Here is a 24,633-nt window from a genome sequence, read left to right on the forward strand (position 1 = left end):
AACACAGAATAAAAGAATAAAAAGAATAAAAGAATAAAAGTATTGCCACACTACTGGGTATTAAAGGCCATCCTGAATAAATAAGTTTTAAGTATTGATTTAAAGAGGCCCAGGTCAGAGATAGCACGCATGTCGCAGGGGAGCTTATTCCAGAGCCTGGGTGCAGCAACTGAAAAGGCTTGGTCACCCCAGTGTTTATACTTAGACCTGGGCACTTCCAACAAAAGTTGGTTGGATGACCTCAAAGCCCTGCCATGCTCACAAACAGTTAAAATCTCAGATAAATAGAATGGGGCAAGGCCATTGAGAGCTTTAAAAACAAACATTAAAAGTTTAAAATCAACTCTAAAATGGACAGGAAGCCAATGGAGAGAATAGAGGACTAGGGTAATGTGCTCTCGTCTACTAGTGCTAGTTAACAGACGGGCAGCTGCATTTTGAACAAGTTGAAGGCGGCTAAGAGAAGACTGGGAGATGCCAACATACAGTGCATTGCAGTAATCTAGTCTGGAGCTAATTAGAGCATGGATAGCTCTCTCCAGGTCGTGACGGCTCAAGAATGATTTTACTTTGGCCAGGAGACGTAACTGATAAAAGCTTGTCTTTACAACATTGTCAATTTGTTTATCAAATTTCAAATAACTGTCAAACATCACTCCCAGATTTCTGACAGTAGGACTGAACGATGAAGACAAAGCGCCAAAGCCAGTCGTCACAGTACCCCCAGACACAATGCACTCTGTTTTGTCTTCATTTAAATGCAGAAAGTTTTGGGCCAACCACTGCTTGATGTCGGCAATACAGTTAAGTAGGGAACTTTGTGCATCAGTACCTCTAGGCTTCAATGGCAGATAGATTTGCAGATCATCTGCTTAACAATGAAAAGAAAGGTTGTGCCTGGTTATAATAGACCCAAGTGGTTATATATATAACGAAAAAAGAATAGGGCCAAGAATAGAACCTTGCGGGACCCCACATGAGAGAGAGGCACTGGAGGAGCAGGAATCACCAATCATTACAGAGAAGGTTCTATTGGACAAATAAGACGTAAACCACTTAAATACAGTGCCGCGAAAGCAAACATAGTGATTCAGGCGTGACAGGAGGACTGTATGGTCCACTGTATCAAAGGCTGCTGTGAGATCTAGCAGAACTAAGACAACAGGGCACTTGGCATCAACAGACAGTACAATATCATTGTGCACCTTTAACAAGGCAGACTCAGTGAACCCAGATTGGAATTTTTCAAAAACAGAGTTGTTTTCCAGAAAGGACCGTAACTGTACAAAAACAGCTTTCTCTAAAACTTTAGAGAGAAAGGGCATATGAGAAACAGGTCTAAAATTTGATAACACCGAGGAGTCAAGATGAGGTTTTTTTAGAAGGGGCCTAACCACAGTGTGTTTAAAGGCAGCTGGGATGGCTCCTAAACTAAGGCAGGTGTTCACAAATACCAAAAGACCAGGCCCAACAGTATTAAAAGCACTTTTTAACATTTTGGCAGGAACAACATCCAAAGGACAGTTAGTAGGCTTCAAAGATTTCACAATGTCAGTGAGGGGGGGCAGAGAAACCAACTCAAAGTGCTCAAACACAGCAGAGTAGGCTGGGGCAACAGACAGATCCTTATCAAAACTCTTGTTGGTAGCCTGTCTGACGGAATTCAGAAGATGAGATGAATTGGTTATAGAACTCAAAGAAAATACAAGTTAAGTAGTGGTGCTTTAAATAATGTCAAATTACAAAATGAAACTGACTGTGAAAATAATAATTACTAAATAGCTGCTGTAACCAGTTTTATGCATGTAAACACACACACACACACACAAAATAATTATTGAATGTATTAGTGAGTAGGTGTGTTGTGTTAAATATTTGTAAGCTGCAGATACAGCACCTCTGTGCTATAACTGAAATGATGTACTATGTTTAATGATTTATTTTTGTCAAAAATTGATATGGTGTATTCTTTTCTTCCTCCGGCTGCGATGCAAATTCAGTCTGTCATTTTGATGGTCCTGCAACAGGAAGTGGTTAAACATCACGAGGCACTTAACTCACACCTTTACTCAAAATGTGCATGTACATATTTTCTATAGTTCTTATTGCTTGTAAATGCCTTTAGTGGTTACATTTCCTCATAATTCTGCACCTGTGCAGCCAAGACACATTTTTACATTTTTACTCTCAAGTGAAAAAAAAAAAAATCCTCTGATCTGGATTATGTCAAACCACAAATGGGTGCATTAATACATCTACATACGTAAACATAACATGGACTCAGTCAAACAGGCGTACAATAATGCTGTTGAGGTCTTTGATATTCATACAATGACCCAATGAAACTGAATGGAATGTCTATTTGATCTAATTTGTTTATATCTTAAGATGGAGAATGGATTTTTTAAAGGATGAGTTCACCCCAGTCCTGTTCCAATCCTACACTGTCAGGCATTTAACTTGATTTCTGAGAGGTGATTCAAGCAGTCAAGTTTTATGAGAAGGAGATCATCTCTAAAATTGGCTTTTAGCCAAATGATTTTTTTTAGCTATTTTTTTAAAGCTCTTTGGGGGCTTTTTGTAAGTTATTTCAGGGTACAATGAATAAGAATAGCAACATTATTCAACATTTTTCATATGTCAACATCATAATAAATCTCCAGCTGTTTGGAGCCCAGGTGTGTTGCTCAGAATCCAAGCTAGCGCAGTGTTGAGTGTGACGATGCTTGTATGAGTCCTTCACATGAAAGCTGCAAGCACCAATACCACAGGCCAAGCAGTCGGCCTGTTCCAAACAGGTGTATTTTGAACAAGCACTGCACTTGTCTTTATTCAACAGTGTGGTCTCTAATCTACCATCATCTCCACTGTCATTAATGTTATCGTTACTGGCTAAAAAACTCATCATCATTGAGTACTGTTATACCTGGTCGGGCTGCATCCTCACAGCTCTGCACACTGCAGTACTCCCAGCGGCTGTCAGGGTCAGTAGTGTAACACCAGGGTTTCTTCTCATCATCAGGGTTACGACAGTAGTTGTTAACCAGGCCTCTGACAAACAACAGACAGTAATGATGATAAAAACGGGCAAACTAAACAATAAAGACAACATGCCATAGGTCCCCCTTTTAGAAACAAACAAAATGTCTTAGTTACAGTAGCTCTTACTTGTCAGGATAGTTGTCTGGTGTGTGGCTATGTTGGTGTGGCGTCTGAGCCGACCAGCTCTGGCATGTTTTGCCAGATTCAGTTACAGCAGTGGTGCCTCGGTATGCTTCACCTTTACCGGTGACACAGGTCTGATCTGGGATGACGGTGGGAGGTTCGGATGCTGAGCACAGAAGATGAGATGAATTGGTTATAGAACTCAAAGAAAATACAAGTTAAGTAATGGTGCTTTAAATAATGTCAAATTACAAAATGAAACTGACTGTGAAAATAATAATTACTAAATAGCTGCTGTAACCATTTTTATGCATGTAAATACACACACACGCACACACACACACACACACACACACACACACACACAAAATAATTATTGAATGTATTAGTGAGTAGGTGTGTTGTGTTAAATATTTGTAAGCTGCAGATACAGCACCTCTGTGCTATAACTGAAATGATGTACTATGTTTAATGATTTATTTTTGTCAAATAATGATATGGTGTATTCTTTTCTTCCTCGGGTTGCGATGCAAAGTCAGTCTGTCATTTTGATGGTCCTGCAGCAGGAAGTGATTAAACATCACGAGGGACTTAACTCACTCCTTTACTCAAAATGTGCATGTACATATTTTCTATAGTTCTTATTGCTTGTAAATGCTTTTAGTGGTTACATTTCCTCATAATTCTGCACCTGTGCAGCCAAGACACATTTTAACATTTTTACTCTCAAGTGAAAAAAAAAAAAATCCTCTGATCTGGATTATGTCAAACCACAAATGGGTGCATTAATACATCTACATACGTAAACATAACATGGACTCAGTCAAATAGGCGTACAATAAAGCTGTTGAGGTCTTTGATATTCATACAATGACCCAATGAAACTGAATGGAATGTCTATTTGATCTAATTTGTTTATATCTTAAGACGGGGAATGGATTTTTTAAAGAATGAGTTCACCCCAGTCCTGTTCCAATCCTACACTGTCAGGCATTTAACTTGACTTCTTAGAGGTGATTCAGGCAGTCAAGTTTTATGAGAAGGAGATCATCTCTAAAATTGGCTTTTAGCCAAATGATTTTTTTAGCTATTTTTTTAAAGCTCTTTGGGGGCTTTTTGTAAGTTATTTCAGGGTACAATGAATAAGAATAGCAACATTATTCAACATGTTTCATATGTCAACATCATAATAAATCTCCAGCTGTTTGGAGCCCAGGTGTGTTGCTCAGAACCCAAGCTAGCGCAGTGTTGAGTGTGACGATGCTTGTATGAGTCCTTCACCTGAAAGCTGCAAGCACCAATACCACAGGCCAAGCAGTCGGCCTGTTCCAAACAGGTGTATTTTGAACAAGCACTGCACTTGTCTTTATTCAACAGTGTGGTCTCTAATCTACCATCATCTCCACTGTCATTAATGTTATCGTTACTGGCTAAAAAACTCATCATCATTGAGTACTGTTATACCTGGTCGGGCTGCATCCTCACAGCGTGGCACACTGCAGTACTCCCAGCGGCTGTTAGGGTCAGTAGTGTAACACCATGGTCTCCTCTCATTGCCAGGGTTACGACAGTAGTTGTTAACCAGGCCTCTGACAAACAACAGACAGTAATGATGATCAACACAGGCAAAGCAAACAATAAAGGCAACATGCCATAGGTCCCTCTTTTATGAAAAACAAAATTTCTCAGTTACAGTAGCTCTTACTTTCCGGGATAGTTGTCTGGTGTGCGGCTATGTCGGTGTGGTGTCTGAGCCGACCAGCTCTGGCATGTTTTGCCAGATTCAGTTACAGCAGTGGTGCCTCGGTATGCTTCACCTTTACTGGTGACACAGGTCTGATCTGGGATGACGGTGGGAAGTTCGGATGCTGAGCACAGAAGATGAGATGAATTGGTTATAGAACTCAAAGAAAATACAAGTTAAGTAGTGGTGCTTTAAATAATGTCAAATTACAAAATGAAACTGACTGTGAAAATAATAATTACTAAATAGCTGCTGTAACCATTTTTATGCATGTAAATACACACACACACACACACACACACACACACACACAAAATAATTATTGAATGTATTAGTGAGTAGGTGTGTTGTGTTAAATATTTGTAAGCTGCAGATACAGCACCTCTGTGCTATAACTGAAATGATGTACTACGTTTAATGATTTATTTTTGTCAAATAATGATTATGGTGTATTCTTTTCTTCCTCGGGTTGCGATGCAAAGTCAGTCTGTCATTTTGATGGTCCTGCAACAGGAAGTGATTAAACATCACGAGGCACTTAACTCACACCTTTACTCAAAATGTGCATGTACATATTTTCTATAGTTCTTATTGCTTGTAAATGCCTTTAGTGGTTACATTTCCTCATAATTCTGCACCTGTGCAGCCAAGACACATTTTAACATTTTTACTCTCAAGTGAAAAAAAAAAAATCCTCTGATCCGGATTATGTCAAACCACAAATGGGTGCATTAATACATCTACATACGTAAACATAACATGGACTCAGTCAAATAGGCGTACAATAAAGCTGTTGAGGTCTTTGATATTCATACAATGACCCAATGAAACTGAATGGAATGTCTATTTGATCTAATTTGTTTATATCTTAAGACGGGGAATGGATTTTTTAAAGGATGAGTTCATCCCAGTCCTGTTCCAATCCTACACTGTCAGGCATTTAACTTGACTTCTTAGAGATGATTCAGGCAGTCAAGTTACATGAGAAGGAGATCATCTCTAAAATTGGCTTTTAGCCAAATGACTTTTTTAGCTATTTTTTTAAAGCTCTTTGGGGGCTTTTTGTAAGTTATTTCAGGGTACAATGAATAAGAATAGCAACATTATTCAACATTTTTCATATGTCAACATCATAATAAATCTCCAGCTGTTTGGAGCCCAGGTGTGTTGCTCAGAACCCAAGCTAGCGCAGTGTTGAGTGTGACGATGCTTGTATGAGTCATTCACATGAAAGCTGCAAGCACCAATACCACAGGCCAAGCAGTCGGCCTGTTCCAAACAGGTGTATTTTGAACAAGCACTGCACTTGTCTTTATTCAACAGTGTGGTCTCTAATCTACCATCGTCTCCACTGTCATTAATGTTATCGTTACTGGCTAAAAAACTCATCATCATTGAGTACTGTTATACCTGGTCGGGCTGCATCCTCACAGCGTGGCACACTGCAGTACTCCCAGCGGCTGTTAGGGTCAGTAGTGTAACACCATGGTCTCCTCTCATTGCCAGGGTTACGACAGTAGTTGTTAACCAGGCCTCTGACAAACAACAGACAGTAATGATGATCAACACAGGCAAAGCAAACAATAAAGGCAACATGCCATAGGTCCCTCTTTTATGAAAAACAAAATTTCTCAGTTACAGTAGCTCTTACTTTCCGGGATAGTTGTCTGGTGTGCGGCTATGTCGGTGTGGTGTCTGAGCCGACCAGCTCTGGCATGTTTTGCCAGATTCAGTTACAGCAGTGGTGCCTCGGTATGCTTCACCTTTACTGGTGACACAGGTCTGATCTGGGATGACGGTGGGAAGTTCGGATGCTGAGCACAGAATGTAAATGTAAATGTAAATGTACTTTATTTATATAGCCCTTTACAACAACCCACAGGTGAACCAAAGTGCTTTACAGAATATAACATACAATTAAAACACAGAATAAAAGAATAAAAAGAATAAAAGAATAAAAGTATTGCCACACTACTGGGTATTAAAGGCCATCCTGAATAAATAAGTTTTAAGTATTGATTTAAAGAGGCCCAGGTCAGAGATAGCACGCATGTCGCAGGGGAGCTTATTCCAGAGCCTGGGTGCAGCAACTGAAAAGGCTCGGTCACCCCAGTGTTTATACTTAGACCTGGGCACTTCCAACAAAAGTTGGTTGGATGACCTCAAAGCCCTGCCATGCTCACGAACAGTTAAAATCTCAGATAAATAGAATGGGGCAAGGCCATTGAGAGCTTTAAAAACAAACATTAAAAGTTTAAAATCAACTCTAAAATGGACAGGAAGCCAATGGAGAGAATAGAGGACTAGGGTAATGTGCTCTCGTCTACTAGTGCTAGTTAACAGACGGGCAGCTGCATTTTGAACAAGTTGAAGGCGGCTAAGAGAAGACTGGGAGATGCCAACATACAGTGCATTGCAGTAATCTAGTCTGGAGCTAATTAGAGCATGGATAGCTCTCTCCAGGTCGTGACGGCTCAAGAATGATTCTACTTTGGCCAGGAGACGTAACTGATAAAAGCTTGTCTTTACAACATTGTCAATTTGTTTATCAAATTTCAAATAACTGTCAAACATCACTCCCAGATTTCTGACAGTAGGACTGAACGATGAAGACAAAGCGCCAAAGCCAGTCGTCACAGTACCCCCAGACACAATGCACTCTGTTTTGTCTTCATTTAAATGCAGAAAGTTTTGGGCCAACCACTGCTTGATGTCGGCAATACAGTTAAGTAGGGAACTTTGTGCATCAGTACCTCTAGGCTTCAATGGCAGATAGATTTGCAGATCATCTGCTTAACAATGAAAAGAAAGGTTGTGCCTGGTTATAATAGACCCAAGTGGTTATATATATAACGAAAAAAGAATAGGGCCAAGAATAGAACCTTGTGGGACCCCACATGAGAGAGAGGCACTGGAGGAACAGGAATCACCAATCATTACAGAGAAGGTTCTATTGGACAAATAAGACGTAAACCACTTAAATACAGTGCCGCGAAAGCAAACATAGTGATTCAGGCGTGACAGGAGGACTGTATGGTCCACTGTATCAAAGGCTGCTGTGAGATCTAGCAGAACTAAGACAACAGGGCACTTGGCATCAACAGACAGTACAATATCATTGTGCACCTTTAACAAGGCAGACTCAGTGAACCCAGATTGGAATTTTTCAAAAACAGAGTTGTTTTCCAGAAAGGACCGTAACTGTACAAAAACAGCTTTCTCTAAAACTTTAGAGAGAAAGGGCATATGAGAAACAGGTCTAAAATTTGATAACACCGAGGAGTCAAGATGAGGTTTTTTTAGAAGGGGCCTAACCACAGTGTGTTTAAAGGCAGCTGGGACGGCTCCTAAACTAAGGCAGGTGTTCACAAATACCAAAAGACCAGGCCCAACAGTATTAAAAGCACTTTTTAACATTTTGGCAGGAACAACATCCAAAGGACAGTTAGTAGGCTTCAAAGATTTCACAATGTCAGTGAGGGAGGGCAGAGAAACCAACTCAAAGTGCTCAAACACAGCAGAGTAGGCTGGGGCAACAGACAGATCCTTATCAAAACTCTTGTTGGTAGCCTGTCTGACGGAATTCAGAAGATGAGATGAATTGGTTATAGAACTCAAAGAAAATACAAGTTAAGTAGTGGTGCTTTAAATAATGTCAAATTACAAAATGAAACTGACTGTGAAAATAATAATTACTAAATAGCTGCTGTAACCAGTTTTATGCATGTAAAAACACACACACACACACACACACACACACACACACACACACACACACACAAAATAATTATTGAATGTATTAGTGAGTAGGTGTGTTGTGTTAAATATTTGTAAGCTGCAGATACAGCACCTCTGTGCTATAACTGAAATGATGTACTACGTTTAATGATTTATTTTTGTCAAATAATGATTATGGTGTATTCTTTTCTTCCTCGGGTTGCGATGCAAATTCAGTCTGTCATTTTGATGGTCCTGCAACAGGAAGTGATTAAACATCACGAGGCACTTAACTCACACCTTTACTCAAAATGTGCATGTACATATTTTCTATAGTTCTTATTGCTTGTAAATGCCTTTAGTGGTTACATTTCCTCATAATTCTGCACCTGTGCAGCCAAGACACATTTTAACATTTTTACTCTCAAGTGAAAAAAAAAAATCCTCTGATCCGGATTATGTCAAACCACAAATGGGTGCATTAATACATCTACATACGTAAACATAACATGGACTCAGTCAAATAGGCGTACAATAAAGCTGTTGAGGTCTTTGATATTCATACAATGATCCAATGAAACTGAATGGAATGTCTATTTGATCTAATTTGTTTATATCTTAAGATGGAGAATGGATTTTTTAAAGGATGAGTTCACCCCAGTCCTGTTCCAATCCTACACTGTCAGGCATTTAACTTGACTTCTTAGAGGTGATTCAAGCAGTCAAGTTTTATGAGAAGGAGATCATCTCTAAAATTGGCTTTTAGCCAAATGATTTTTTTAGCTATTTTTTTAAAGCTCTTTGGGGGCTTTTTGTAAGTTATTTCAGGGTACAATGAATAAGAATAGCAACATTATTCAACATTTTTCATATGTCAACATCATAATAAATCTCCAGCTGTTTGGAGCCCAGGTGTGTTGCTCAGAACCCAAGCTAGCGCAGTGTTGAGTGTGACGATGCTTGTATGAGTCCTTCACCTGAAAGCTGCAAGCACCAATACCACAGGCCAAGCAGTCGGCCTGTTCCAAACAGGTGTATTTTGAACAAGCACTGCACTTGTCTTTATTCAACAGTGTGGTCTCTAATCTACCATCATCTCCACTGTCATTAATGTTATCGTTACTGGCTAAAAAACTCATCATCATTGAGTACTCTTATACCTGGTCGGGCTGCATCCTCACAGCGTGGCACACTGCAGTACTCCCAGCGGCTGTTAGGGTCAGTAGTGTAACACCATGGTCTCCTCTCATTGCCAGGGTTACGACAGTAGTTGTTAACCAGGCCTCTGACAAACAACAGACAGTAATGATGATCAACACAGGCAAAGCAAACAATAAAGGCAACATGCCATAGGTCCCTCTTTTATGAAAAACAAAATTTCTCAGTTACAGTAGCTCTTACTTTCCGGGATAGTTGTCTGGTGTGCGGCTATGTCGGTGTGGTGTCTGAGCCGACCAGCTCTGGCATGTTTTGCCAGATTCAGTTACAGCAGTGGTGCCTCGGTATGCTTCACCTTTACTGGTGACACAGGTCTGATCTGGGATGACGGTGGGAAGTTCGGATGCTGAGCACAGAATGTAAATGTAAATGTAAATGTACTTTATTTATATAGCCCTTTACAACAACCCACAGGTGAACCAAAGTGCTTTACAGAATATAACATACAATTAAAACACAGAATAAAAGAATAAAAAGAATAAAAGAATAAAAGTATTGCCACACTACTGGGTATTAAAGGCCATCCTGAATAAATAAGTTTTAAGTATTGATTTAAAAAGGCCCAGGTCAGAGATAGCACGCATGTCGCAGGGGAGCTTATTCCAGAGCCTGGGTGCAGCAACTGAAAAGGCTCGGTCACCCCAGTGTTTATACTTAGACCTGGGCACTTCCAACAAAAGTTGGTTGGATGACCTCAAAGCCCTGCCATGCTCACGAACAGTTAAAATCTCAGATAAATAGAATGGGGCAAGGCCATTGAGAGCTTTAAAAACAAACATTAAAAGTTTAAAATCAACTCTAAAATGGACAGGAAGCCAATGGAGAGAATAGAGGACTAGGGTAATGTGCTCTCGTCTACTAGTGCTAGTTAACAGACGGGCAGCTGCATTTTGAACAAGTTGAAGGCGGCTAAGAGAAGACTGGGAGATGCCAACATACAGTGCATTGCAGTAATCTAGTCTGGAGCTAATTAGAGCATGGATAGCTCTCTCCAGGTCGTGACGGCTCAAGAATGATTCTACTTTGGCCAGGAGACGTAACTGATAAAAGCTTGTCTTTACAACATTGTCAATTTGTTTATCAAATTTCAAATAACTGTCAAACATCACTCCCAGATTTCTGACAGTAGGACTGAACGATGAAGACAAAGCGCCAAAGCCAGTCGTCACAGTACCCCCAGACACAATGCACTCTGTTTTGTCTTCATTTAAATGCAGAAAGTTTTGGGCCAACCACTGCTTGATGTCGGCAATACAGTTAAGTAGGGAACTTTGTGCATCAGTACCTCTAGGCTTCAATGGCAGATAGATTTGCAGATCATCTGCTTAACAATGAAAAGAAAGGTTGTGCCTGGTTATAATAGACCCAAGTGGTTATATATATAACGAAAAAAGAATAGGGCCAAGAATAGAACCTTGTGGGACCCCACATGAGAGAGAGGCACTGGAGGAACAGGAATCACCAATCATTACAGAGAAGGTTCTATTGGACAAATAAGACGTAAACCACTTAAATACAGTGCCGCGAAAGCAAACATAGTGATTCAGGCGTGACAGGAGGACTGTATGGTCCACTGTATCAAAGGCTGCTGTGAGATCTAGCAGAACTAAGACAACAGGGCACTTGGCATCAACAGACAGTACAATATCATTGTGCACCTTTAACAAGGCAGACTCAGTGAACCCAGATTGGAATTTTTCAAAAACAGAGTTGTTTTCCAGAAAGGACCGTAACTGTACAAAAACAGCTTTCTCTAAAACTTTAGAGAGAAAGGGCATATGAGAAACAGGTCTAAAATTTGATAACACCGAGGAGTCAAGATGAGGTTTTTTTAGAAGGGGCCTAACCACAGTGTGTTTAAAGGCAGCTGGGACGGCTCCTAAACTAAGGCAGGTGTTCACAAATACCAAAAGACCAGGCCCAACAGTATTAAAAGCACTTTTTAACATTTTGGCAGGAACAACATCCAAAGGACAGTTAGTAGGCTTCAAAGATTTCACAATGTCAGTGAGGGAGGGCAGAGAAACCAACTCAAAGTGCTCAAACACAGCAGAGTAGGCTGGGGCAACAGACAGATCCTTATCAAAACTCTTGTTGGTAGCCTGTCTGACGGAATTCAGAAGATGAGATGAATTGGTTATAGAACTCAAAGAAAATACAAGTTAAGTAGTGGTGCTTTAAATAACGTCAAATTACAAAATGAAACTGACTGTGAAAATAATAATTACTAAATAGCTGCTGTAACCAGTTTTATGCATGTAAACACACACACACACACACACACACACACACACACACAAAATAATTATTGAATGTATTAGTGAGTAGGTGTGTTGTGTTAAATATTTGTAAGCTGCAGATACAGCACCTCTGTGCTATAACTGAAATGATGTACTATGTTTAATGATTTATTTTTGTCAAAAATTGATATGGTGTATTCTTTTCTTCCTCGGGCTGCGATGCAAATTCAGTCTGTCATTTTGATGGTCCTGCAACAGGAAGTGATTAAACATCACGAGGCACTTAACTCACACCTTTACTCAAAATGTGCATGTACATATTTTCTATAGTTCTTATTGCTTGTAAATGCCTTTAGTGGTTACATTTCCTCATAATTCTGCACCTGTGCAGCCAAGACACATTTTTACATTTTTACTCTCAAGTGAAAAAAAAAAAAATCCTCTGATCTGGATTATGTCAAACCACAAATGGGTGCATTAATACATCTACATACGTAAACATAACATGGACTCAGTCAAACAGGCGTACAATAATGCTGTTGAGGTCTTTAATATTCATACAATGACCCAATGAAACTGAATGGAATGTCTATTTGATCTAATTTGTTTATATCTTAAGACGGAGAATGGATTTTTTAAAGGATGACTTCACCCCAGTCCTGTTCCAATCCTACACTGTCAGGCATTTAACTTGATTTCTGAGAGGTGATTCAAGCAGTCAAGTTTTATGAGAAGGAGATCATCTCTAAAATTGGCTTTTAGCCAAATGATTTTTTTTAGCTATTTTTTAAAGCTCTTTGGGGGCTTTTTGTAAGTTATTTCAGGGTACAATGAATAAGAATAGCAACATTATTCAACATGTTTCATATGTCAACATCATAATAAATCTCCAGCTGTTTGGAGCCCAGGTGTGTTGCTCAGAACCCAAGCTAGCGCAGTGTTGAGTGTGACGATGCTTGTATGAGTCGTTCAAATGAAAGCTGCAAGCACCAATACCACAGGCCAAGCAGTCGGCCTGTTCCAAACAGGTGTATTTTGAACAAGCACTGCACTTGTCTTTATTCAACAGTGTGGTCTCTAATCTACCATCATCTCCACTGTCATTAATGTTATCGTTACTGGCTAAAAAACTCATCATCATTGAGTACTGTTATACCTGGTCGGGCTGCATCCTCACAGCTCTGCACACTGCAGTACTCCCAGCGGCTGTTAGGGTCAGTAGTGTAACACCAGGGTTTCTTCTCATCATCAGGGTTACGACAGTAGTTGTTAACCAGGCCTCTGACAAACAACAGACAGTAATGATGATAAAAACGGGCAAACTAAACAATAAAGACAACATGCCATAGGTCCCCCTTTTAGAAACAAACAAAATGTCTTAGTTACAGTAGCTCTTACTTGTCAGGATAGTTGTCTGGTGTGTGGCTATGTTGGTGTGGCGTCTGAGCCGACCAGCTCTGGCATGTTTTGCCAGATTCAGTTACAGCAGTGGTGCCTCGGTATGCTTCACCTTTACCGGTGACACAGGTCTGATCTGGGATGACGGTGGGAGGTTCGGATGCTGAGCACAGAAGATGAGATGAATTGGTTATAGAACTCAAAGAAAATACAAGTTAAGTAGTGGTGCTTTAAATAATGTCAAATTACAAAATGAAACTGACTGTGAAAATAATAATTACTAAATAGCTGCTGTAACCATTTTTATGCATGTAAATACAAACACACACACACACACACAAAATAATTATTGAATGTATTAGTGAGTAGGTGTGTTGTGTTAAATATTTGTAAGCTGCAGATACAGCACCTCTGTGCTATAACTGAAATGATGTACTACGTTTAATGATTTATTTTTGTCAAATAATGATATGGTGTATTCTTTTCTTCCTCAGGTTGCGATGCAAAGTCAGTCTGTCATTTTGATGGTCCTGCAACAGGAAGTGATTAAACATCACGAGGGACTTAACTCACTCCTTTACTCAAAATGTGCATGTACATATTTTCCATAGTTCTTATTGCTTGTAAATGCCTTTAGTGGTTACATTTCCTCATAATTCTGCACCTGTGCAGCCAAGACACATTTTAACATTTTTACTCTCAAGTGAAAAAAAAAATCCTCTGATCCGGATTATGTCAAACCACAAATGGGTGCATTAATACATCTACATACGTAAACATAACATGGACTCAGTCAAACAGGCGTACAATAAAGCTGTTGAGGTCTTTGATATTCATACAATGACCCAATGAAACTGAATGGAATGTCTATTTGATCTAATTTGTTTATATCTTAAGATGGAGAATGGATTTTTTAAAGGATGAGTTCACCCCAGTCCTGTTCCAATCCTACACTGTCAGGCATTTAACTTGATTTCTGAGAGGTGATTCAAGCAGTCAAGTTTTATGAGAAGGAGATCATCTCTAAAATTGGCTTTTAGCCAAATGATTTTTTTAGCTATTTTTTTAAAGCTCTTTGGGGGCTTTTTGTAAGTTATTTCAGGGTACAATGAATAAGAATAGCAACATTATTCAACATTTTTCATATGTCAACATCATAATAAATCTCCAGCTGTTTGGAGCCCAGGTGTGTTGCTCAGAACCCAAGCTAGCGCAGTGTTGAGTGTGACGATGCTTGTATGAGTCCTTCACCTGAAAGCTGCAAGCACCAATACCACAGGCCAAGCCTTCGGCCTGTTCCAAACAGGTGTATTTTGAACAAGCACTGCACTTGTCTTTATTCAACAGTGTGGTCTCTAATCTACCATCATCTCCACTGTCATTAATGTTATCGTTACTGGCTAAAAAACTCATCATCATTGAGTACTCTTATACCTGGTCGGGCTGCATCCTCACAGCTCTGCACACTGCAGTACTCCCAGCGGCTGTCAGGGTCAGTAGTGTAACACCAGGGTTTCTTCTCATCATCAGGGTTACGACAGTAGTTGTTAACCAGGCCTCTGACAAACAACAGACAGTAATAATGATAAAAACGGGCAAACTAAACAATAAAGACAACATGCCATAGGTCCCCCTTTTAGAAACAAACAAAATGTCTTAGTTACAGTAGCTCTTACTTGTCAGGATAGTTGTCTGGTGTGTGGCTATGTTGGTGTGGTGTCTGAGCCGACCAGCTCTGGCATGTTTTGCCAGATTCAGTTACAGCAGTGGTGCCTCGGTATGCTTCACCTTTACCGGTGACACAGGTCTGATCTGGGATGACGGTGGGAGGTTCGGATGCTGAGCACAGAAGATGAGATGAATTGGTTATAGAACTCAAAGAAAATACAAGTTAAGTAGTGGTGCTTTAAATAATGTCAAATTACAAAATGAAACTGACTGTGAAAATAATAATTACTAAATAGCTGCTGTAACCATTTTTATGCATGTAAATACACACACACACACACACACACACACACACAAAATAATTATTGAATGTATTAGCGAGTAGGTGTGCTGTGTTAAATATTTGTAAGCTGCAGATACAGCACCTCTGTGCTATAACTGAAATGATGTACTACGTTTAATGATTTATTTTTGTCAAATAATGATATGGTGTATTCTTTTCTTCCTCGGGTTGCGATGCAAATTCAGTCTGTCATTTTGATGGTCCTGCAACAGGAAGTGATTAAACATCACGAGGCACTTAACTCACACCTTTACTCAAAATGTGCATGTACATATTTTCTATAGTTCTTATTGCTTGTAAATGCCTTTAGTGGTTACATTTCCTCATAATTCTGCACCTGTGCAGCCAAGACACATTTTAACATTTTTACTCTCAAGTGAAAAAAAAAAATCCTCTGATCCGGATTATGTCAAACCACAAATGGGTGCATTAATACATCTACATACGTAAACATAACATGGACTCAGTCAAATAGGCGTACAATAAAGCTGTTGAGGTCTTTGATATTCATACAATGATCCAATGAAACTGAATGGAATGTCTATTTGATCTAATTTGTTTATATCTTAAGATGGAGAATGGATTTTTTAAAGGATGAGTTCACCCCAGTCCTGTTCCAATCCTACACTGTCAGGCATTTAACTTGACTTCTTAGAGGTGATTCAAGCAGTCAAGTTTTATGAGAAGGAGATCATCTCTAAAATTGGCTTTTAGCCAAATGACTTTTTTAGCTATTTTTTTAAAGTTCTTTGGGGGCTTTTTGTAAGTTATTTCAGGGTACAATGAATAAGAATAGCAACATTATTCAACATTTTTCATATGTCAACATCATAATAAATCTCCAGCTGTTTGGAGCCCAGGTGTGTTGCTCAGAACCCAAGCTAGCGCAGTGTTGAGTGTGACGATGCTTGTATGAGTCCTTCACCTGAAAGCTGCAAGCACCAATACCACAGGCCAAGCAGTCGGCCTGTTCCAAACAGGTGTATTTTGAACAAGCACTGCACTTGTCTTTATTCAACAGTGTGGTCTCTAATCTACCATCATCTCCACTGTCATTAATGTTATCGTTACTGGCTAAAAAACTCATCATCATTGAGTACTCTTATACCTGGTCGGGCTGCATCCTCACAGCGTGGCACACTGCAGTACTCCCAGCGGCTGTTAGGGTCAGTAGTGTAACACCATGGTCTCCTCTCATTGCCAGGGTTACGACAGTAGTTGTTAACCAGGCCTCTGACAAACAACAGACAGTAATGATGATCAACACAGGCAAAGCAAACAATAAAGGCAACATGCCATAGGTCCCTCTTTTATGAAAAACAAAATTTCTCAGTTACAGTAGCTCTTACTTTCCGGGATAGTTGTCTGGTGTGCGGCTATGTCGGTGTGGTGTCTGAGCCGACCAGCTCTGGCATGTTTTGCCAGATTCAGTTACAGCAGTGGTGCCTCGGTATGCTTCACCTTTACTGGTGACACAGGTCTGATCTGGGATGACGGTGGGAAGTTCGGATGCTGAGCACAGAATGTAAATGTAAATGTAAATGTAAATGTACTTTATTTATATAGCCCTTTACAACAACCCACAGGTGAACCAAAGTGCTTTACAGAATATAACATACAATTAAAACACAGAATAAAAGAATAAAAAGAATAAAAGAATAAAAGTATTGCCACACTACTGGGTATTAAAGGCCATCCTGAATAAATAAGTTTTAAGTATTGATTTAAAAAGGCCCAGGTCAGAGATAGCACGCATGTCGCAGGGGAGCTTATTCCAGAGCCTGGGTGCAGCAACTGAAAAGGCTCGGTCACCCCAGTGTTTATACTTAGACCTGGGCACTTCCAACAAAAGTTGGTTGGATGACCTCAAAGCCCTGCCATGCTCACGAACAGTTAAAATCTCAGATAAATAGAATGGGGCAAGGCCATTGAGAGCTTTAAAAACAAACATTAAAAGTTTAAAATCAACTCTAAAATGGACAGGAAGCCAATGGAGAGAATAGAGGACTAGGGTAATGTGCTCTCGTCTACTAGTGCTAGTTAACAGACGGGCAGCTGCATTTTGAACAAGTTGAAGGCGGCTAAGAGAAGACTGGGAGATGCCAACATACAGTGCATTGCAGTAATCTAGTCTGGAGCTAATTAGAGCATGGATAGCTCTCTCCAGGTCGTGACGGCTCAAGAATGATTCTACTTTGGCCAGGAGACGTAACTGATAAAAGCTTGTCTTTACAACATTGTCAATTTGTTTATCAAATTTCAAATAACTGTCAAACATCACTCCCAGATTTCTGACAGTAGGACTGAACGATGAAGACAAAGCGCCAAAGCCAGTCGTCACAGTACCCCCAGACACAATGCACTCTGTTTTGTCTTCATTTAAATGCAGAAAGTTTTGGGCCAACCACTGCTTGATGTCGGCAATACAGTTAAGTAGGGAACTTTGTGCATCAGTACCTCTAGGCTTCAATGGCAGATAGATTTGCAGATCATCTGCTTAACAATGAAAAGAAAGGTTGTGCCTGGTTATAATAGACCCAAGTGGTTATATATATAACGAAAAAAGAATAGGGCCAAGAATAGAACCTTGTGGGACCCCACATGAGAGAGAGGCACTGGAGGAACAGGAATCACCAATCATTACAGAGAAGGTTCTATTGGACAAATAAGACGTAAACCACTTAAATACAGTGCCGCGAAAGAAAACATAGTGATTCAGGCGTGACAGGAGGACTGTATGGTCCACTGTATCAAAGGCTGCTGTGAGATCTAGCAGAACTAAGACAACAGGGCACTTGGCATCAACAGACAGTACAATATCATTGTGCACCTTTAACAAGGCAGACTCAGTGAACCCAGATTGGAATTTTTCAAAAACAGAGTTGTTTTCCAGAAAGGACCGTAACTGTACAAAAACAGCTTTCTCTAAAACTTTAGAGAGAAAGGGCATATGAGAAACAGGTCTAAAATTTGATAACACCGAGGAGTCAAGATGAGGTTTTTTTAGAAGGGGCCTAACCACAGTGTGTTTAAAGGCAGCTGGGACGGCTCCTAAACTAAGGCAGGTGTTCACAAATACCAAAAGACCAGGCCCAACAGTATTAAAAGCACTTTTTAACATTTTGGCAGGAACAACATCCAAAGGACAGTTAGTAGGCTTCAAAGATTTCACAATGTCAGTGAGGGAGGGCAGAGAAACCAACTCAAAGTGCTCAAACACAGCAGAGTAGGCTGGGGCAACAGACAGATCCTTATCAAAACTCTTGTTGGTAGCCTGTCTGACGGAATTCAGGTGATGAGATGAATTGGTTATAGAACTCAAAGAAAATACAAGTTAAGTAGTGGTGCTTTAAATAACGTCAAATTACAAAATGAAACTGACTGTGAAAATAATAATTACTAAATAGCTGCTGTAACCAGTTTTATGCATGTAAACACACACACACACACACACACACACACACACACACAAAATAATTATTGAATGTATTAGTGAGTAGGTGTGTTGTGTTAAATATTTGTAAGCTGCAGATACAGCACCTCTGTGCTATAACTGAAATGATGTACTATGTTTAATGATTTATTTTTGTCAAAAATTGATATGGTGTATTCTTTTCTTCCTCGGGTTGCGATGCAAATTCAGTCTGTCATTTTGATGGTCCTGCAACAGGAAGTGATTAAACATCACGAGGCACTTAACTCACACCTTTACTCAAAATGTGCATGTACATATTTTCTATAGTTCTTATTGCTTGTAAATGCCTTTAGTGGTTACATTTCCTCATAATTCTGCACCTGTGCAGCCAAGACACATTTTAACATTTTTACTCTCAAGTGAAAAAAAAAAAATCCTCTGATCTGGATTATGTCAAACCACAAATGGGTGCATTAATACATCTACATACGTAAACATAACATGGACTCAGTCAAACAGGCGTACAATAAAGCTGTTGAGGTCTTTGATATTCATACAATGACCCAATGAAACTGAATGGAATGTCTATTTGATCTAATTTGTTTATATCTTAAGATGGAGAATGGATTTTTTAAAGGATGAGTTCACCCCAGTCCTGTTCCAATCCTACACTGTCAGGCATTTAACTTGATTTCTGAGAGGTGATTCAAGCAGTCAAGTTTTATGAGAAGGAGATCATCTCTAAAATTGGCTTTTAGCCAAATGATTTTCTTTAGCTATTTTTTAAAGCTCTTTGGGGGCTTTTTGTAAGTTATTTCAGGGTACAATGAATAAGAATAGCAACATTATTCAACATTTTTCATATGTCAACATCATAATAAATCTCCAGCTGTTTGGAGCCCAGGTGTGTTGCTCAGAACCCAAGCTAGCGCAGTGTTGAGTGTGACGATGCTTGTATGAGTCCTTCACCTGAAAGCTGCAAGCACCAATACCACAGGCCAAGCAGTCGGCCTGTTCCAAACAGGTGTATTTTGAACAAGCACTGCACTTGTCTTTATTCAACAGTGTGGTCTCTAATCTACCATCATCTCCACTGTCATTAATGTTATCGTTACTGGCTAAAAAACTCATCATCATTGAGTACTCTTATACCTGGTCGGGCTGCATCCTCACAGCTCTGCACACTGCAGTACTCCCAGCGGCTGTCAGGGTCAGTAGTGTAACACCAGGGTTTCTTCTCATCATCAGGGTTACGACAGTAGTTGTTAACCAGGCCTCTGACAAACAACAGACAGTAATAATGATAAAAACGGGCAAACTAAACAATAAAGACAACATGCCATAGGTCCCCCTTTTAGAAACAAACAAAATGTCTTAGTTACAGTAGCTCTTACTTGTCAGGATAGTTGTCTGGTGTGTGGCTATGTTGGTGTGGCGTCTGAGCCGACCAGCTCTGGCATGTTTTGCCAGATTCAGTTACAGCAGTGGTGCCTCGGTATGCTTCACCTTTACCGGTGACACAGGTCTGATCTGGGATGACGGTGGGAGGTTCGGATGCTGAGCACAGAAGATGAGATGAATTGGTTATAGAACTCAAAGAAAATACAAGTTAAGTAGTGGTGCTTTAAATAATGTCAAATTACAAAATGAAACTGACTGTGAAAATAATAATTACTAAATAGCTGCTGTAACCATTTTTATGCATGTAAATACACACACACACACACACACACACAAAATAATTATTGAATGTATTAGTGAGTAGGTGTGTTGTGTTAAATATTTGTAAGCTGCAGATACAGCACCTCTGTGCTATAACTGAAATGATGTACTACGTTTAATGATTTATTTTTGTCAAATAATGATTATGGTGTATTCTTTTCTTCCTCGGGTTGCGATGCAAAGTCAGTCTGTCATTTTGATGGTCCTGCAACAGGAAGTGATTAAACATCACGAGGCACTTAACTCACACCTTTACTCAAAATGTGCATGTACATATTTTCTATAGTTCTTATTGCTTGTAAATGCCTTTAGTGGTTACATTTCCTCATAATTCTGCACCTGTGCAGCCAAGACACATTTTTACATTTTTACTCTCAAGTGAAAAAAAAAAAATCCTCTGATCCGGATTATGTCAAACCACAAATGGGTGCATTAATACATCTACATACGTAAACATAACATGGACTCAGTCAAATAGGCGTACAATAAAGCTGTTGAGGTCTTTGATATTCATACAATGACCCAATGAAACTGAATGGAATGTCTATTTGATCTAATTTGTTTATATCTTAAGACGGGGAATGGATTTTTTAAAGGATGAGTTCATCCCAGTCCTGTTCCAATCCTACACTGTCAGGCATTTAACTTGACTTCTTAGAGATGATTCAGGCAGTCAAGTTTTATGAGAAGGAGATCATCTCTAAAATTGGCTTTTAGCCAAATGATTTTTTTAGCTATTTTTTTAAAGCTCTTTGGGGGCTTTTTGTAAGTTATTTCAGGGTACAATGAATAAGAATAGCAACATTATTCAACATTTTTCATATGTCAACATCATAATAAATCTCCAGCTGTTTGGAGCCCAGGTGTGTTGCTCAGAACCCAAGCTAGCGCAGTGTTGAGTGTGACGATGCTTGTATGAGTCATTCACATGAAAGCTGCAAGCACCAATACCACAGGCCAAGCAGTCGGCCTGTTCCAAACAGGTGTATTTTGAACAAGCACTGCACTTGTCTTTATTCAACAGTGTGGTCTCTAATCTACCATCGTCTCCACTGTCATTAATGTTATCGTTACTGGCTAAAAAACTCATCATCATTGAGTACTCTTATACCTGGTCGGGCTGCATCCTCACAGCGTGGCACACTGCAGTACTCCCAGCGGCTGTTAGGGTCAGTAGTGTAACACCATGGTCTCCTCTCATTGCCAGGGTTACGACAGTAGTTGTTAACCAGGCCTCTGACAAACAACAGACAGTAATGATGATCAACACAGGCAAAGCAAACAATAAAGGCAACATGCCATAGGTCCCTCTTTTATGAAAAACAAAATTTCTCAGTTACAGTAGCTCTTACTTTCCGGGATAGTTGTCTGGTGTGCGGCTATGTCGGTGTGGTGTCTGAGCCGACCAGCTCTGGCATGTTTTGCCAGATTCAGTTACAGCAGTGGTGCCTCGGTATGCTTCACCTTTACTGGTGACACAGGTCTGATCTGGGATGACGGTGGGAAGTTCGGATGCTGAGCACAGAATGTAAATGTAAATGTAAATGTACTTTATTTATATAGCCCTTTACAACAACCCACAGGTGAACCAAAGTGCTTTACAGAATATAACATACAATTAAAACACAGAATAAAAGAATAAAAAGAATAAAAGAATAAAAGTATTGCCACACTACTGGGTATTAAAGGCCATCCTGAATAAATAAGTTTTAAGTATTGATTTAAAGAGGCCCAGGTCAGAGATAGCACGCATGTCGCAGGGGAGCTTATTCCAGAGCCTGGGTGCAGCAACTGAAAAGGCTCGGTCACCCCAGTGTTTATACTTAGACCTGGGCACTTCCAACAAAAGTTGGTTGGATGACCTCAAAGCCCTGCCATGCTCACGAACAGTTAAAATCTCAGATAAATAGAATGGGGCAAGGCCATTGAGAGCTTTAAAAACAAACATTAAAAGTTTAAAATCAACTCTAAAATGGACAGGAAGCCAATGGAGAGAATAGAGGACTAGGGTAATGTGCTCTCGTCTACTAGTGCTAGTTAACAGACGGGCAGCTGCATTTTGAACAAGTTGAAGGCGGCTAAGAGAAGACTGGGAGATGCCAACATACAGTGCATTGCAGTAATCTAGTCTGGAGCTAATTAGAGCATGGATAGCTCTCTCCAGGTCGTGACGGCTCAAGAATGATTCTACTTTGGCCAGGAGACGTAACTGATAAAAGCTTGTCTTTACAACATTGTCAATTTGTTTATCAAATTTCAAATAACTGTCAAACATCACTCCCAGATTTCTGACAGTAGGACTGAACGATGAAGACAAAGCGCCAAAGCCAGTCGTCACAGTACCCCCAGACACAATGCACTCTGTTTTGTCTTCATTTAAATGCAGAAAGTTTTGGGCCAACCACTGCTTGATGTCGGCAATACAGTTAAGTAGGGAACTTTGTGCATCAGTACCTCTAGGCTTCAATGGCAGATAGATTTGCAGATCATCTGCTTAACAATGAAAAGAAAGGTTGTGCCTGGTTATAATAGACCCAAGTGGTTATATATATAACGAAAAAAGAATAGGGCCAAGAATAGAACCTTGTGGGACCCCACATGAGAGAGAGGCACTGGAGGAACAGGAATCACCAATCATTACAGAGAAGGTTCTATTGGACAAATAAGACGTAAACCACTTAAATACAGTGCCGCGAAAGCAAACATAGTGATTCAGGCGTGACAGGAGGACTGTATGGTCCACTGTATCAAAGGCTGCTGTGAGATCTAGCAGAACTAAGACAACAGGGCACTTGGCATCAACAGACAGTACAATATCATTGTGCACCTTTAACAAGGCAGACTCAGTGAACCCAGATTGGAATTTTTCAAAAACAGAGTTGTTTTCCAGAAAGGACCGTAACTGTACAAAAACAGCTTTCTCTAAAACTTTAGAGAGAAAGGGCATATGAGAAACAGGTCTAAAATTTGATAACACCGAGGAGTCAAGATGAGGTTTTTTTAGAAGGGGCCTAACCACAGTGTGTTTAAAGGCAGCTGGGACGGGTCCTAAACTAAGGCAGGTGTTCACAAATACCAAAAGACCAGGCCCAACAGTATTAAAAGCACTTTTTAACATTTTGGCAGGAACAACATCCAAAGGACAGTTAGTAGGCTTCAAAGATTTCACAATGTCAGTGAGGGAGGGCAGAGAAACCAACTCAAAGTGCTCAAACACAGCAGAGTAGGCTGGGGCAACAGACAGATCCTTATCAAAACTCTTGTTGGTAGCCTGTCTGACGGAATTCAGAAGATGAGATGAATTGGTTATAGAACTCAAAGAAAATACAAGTTAAGTAGTGGTGCTTTAAATAACGTCAAATTACAAAATGAAACTGACTGTGAAAATAATAATTACTAAATAGCTGCTGTAACCAGTTTTATGCATGTAAACACACACACACACACACACACACACACACACACACACAAAATAATTATTGAATGTATTAGTGAGTAGGTGTGTTGTGTTAAATATTTGTAAGCTGCAGATACAGCACCTCTGTGCTATAACTGAAATGATGTACTATGTTTAATGATTTATTTTTGTCAAAAATTGATATGGTGTATTCTTTTCTTCCTCGGGCTGCGATGCAAATTCAGTCTGTCATTTTGATGGTCCTGCAACAGGAAGTGATTAAACATCACGAGGCACTTAACTCACACCTTTACTCAAAATGTGCATGTACATATTTTCTATAGTTCTTATTGCTTGTAAATGCCTTTAGTGGTTACATTTCCTCATAATTCTGCACCTGTGCAGCCAAGACACATTTTTACATTTTTACTCTCAAGTGAAAAAAAAAAAAATCCTCTGATCTGGATTATGTCAAACCACAAATGGGTGCATTAATACATCTACATACGTAAACATAACATGGACTCAGTCAAACAGGCGTACAATAATGCTGTTGAGGTCTTTAATATTCATACAATGACCCAATGAAACTGAATGGAATGTCTA

The 24,633-nt window shown here is 39.7% G+C and overlaps 1 protein-coding gene across 3 annotated transcripts in view; it reads right to left on the reverse strand.

The window, feature by feature from the left end:
* The window catches only part of LOC117260087 (apolipoprotein(a)-like), a 195,025-nt gene that overhangs the window by 91,139 nt on the left and 79,253 nt on the right, over nucleotides 1-24,633 (reverse strand). For all 3 annotated transcript variants that reach the window (XM_078167073.1, XM_078167070.1, XM_078167071.1), the window contains exons 6-13: nucleotides 20,303-20,465; nucleotides 20,061-20,185; nucleotides 15,159-15,321; nucleotides 14,917-15,041; nucleotides 13,483-13,645; nucleotides 13,241-13,365; nucleotides 3,169-3,331; nucleotides 2,927-3,051 (exon numbers count right to left, since the gene is read on the reverse strand). In XM_078167073.1, the coding sequence (XP_078023199.1) occupies nucleotides 2,927-3,051; nucleotides 3,169-3,331; nucleotides 13,241-13,365; nucleotides 13,483-13,645; nucleotides 14,917-15,041; nucleotides 15,159-15,321; nucleotides 20,061-20,185; nucleotides 20,303-20,465 (1,152 nt within the window). The remainder of the gene's footprint in view (nucleotides 1-2,926; nucleotides 3,052-3,168; nucleotides 3,332-13,240; nucleotides 13,366-13,482; nucleotides 13,646-14,916; nucleotides 15,042-15,158; nucleotides 15,322-20,060; nucleotides 20,186-20,302; nucleotides 20,466-24,633) is intronic.

The sequence above is a fragment of the Epinephelus lanceolatus genome, chromosome 4 (assembly GCF_041903045.1).
Source record: "Epinephelus lanceolatus isolate andai-2023 chromosome 4, ASM4190304v1, whole genome shotgun sequence".
NCBI lineage: Eukaryota > Metazoa > Chordata > Actinopteri > Perciformes > Serranidae > Epinephelus > Epinephelus lanceolatus.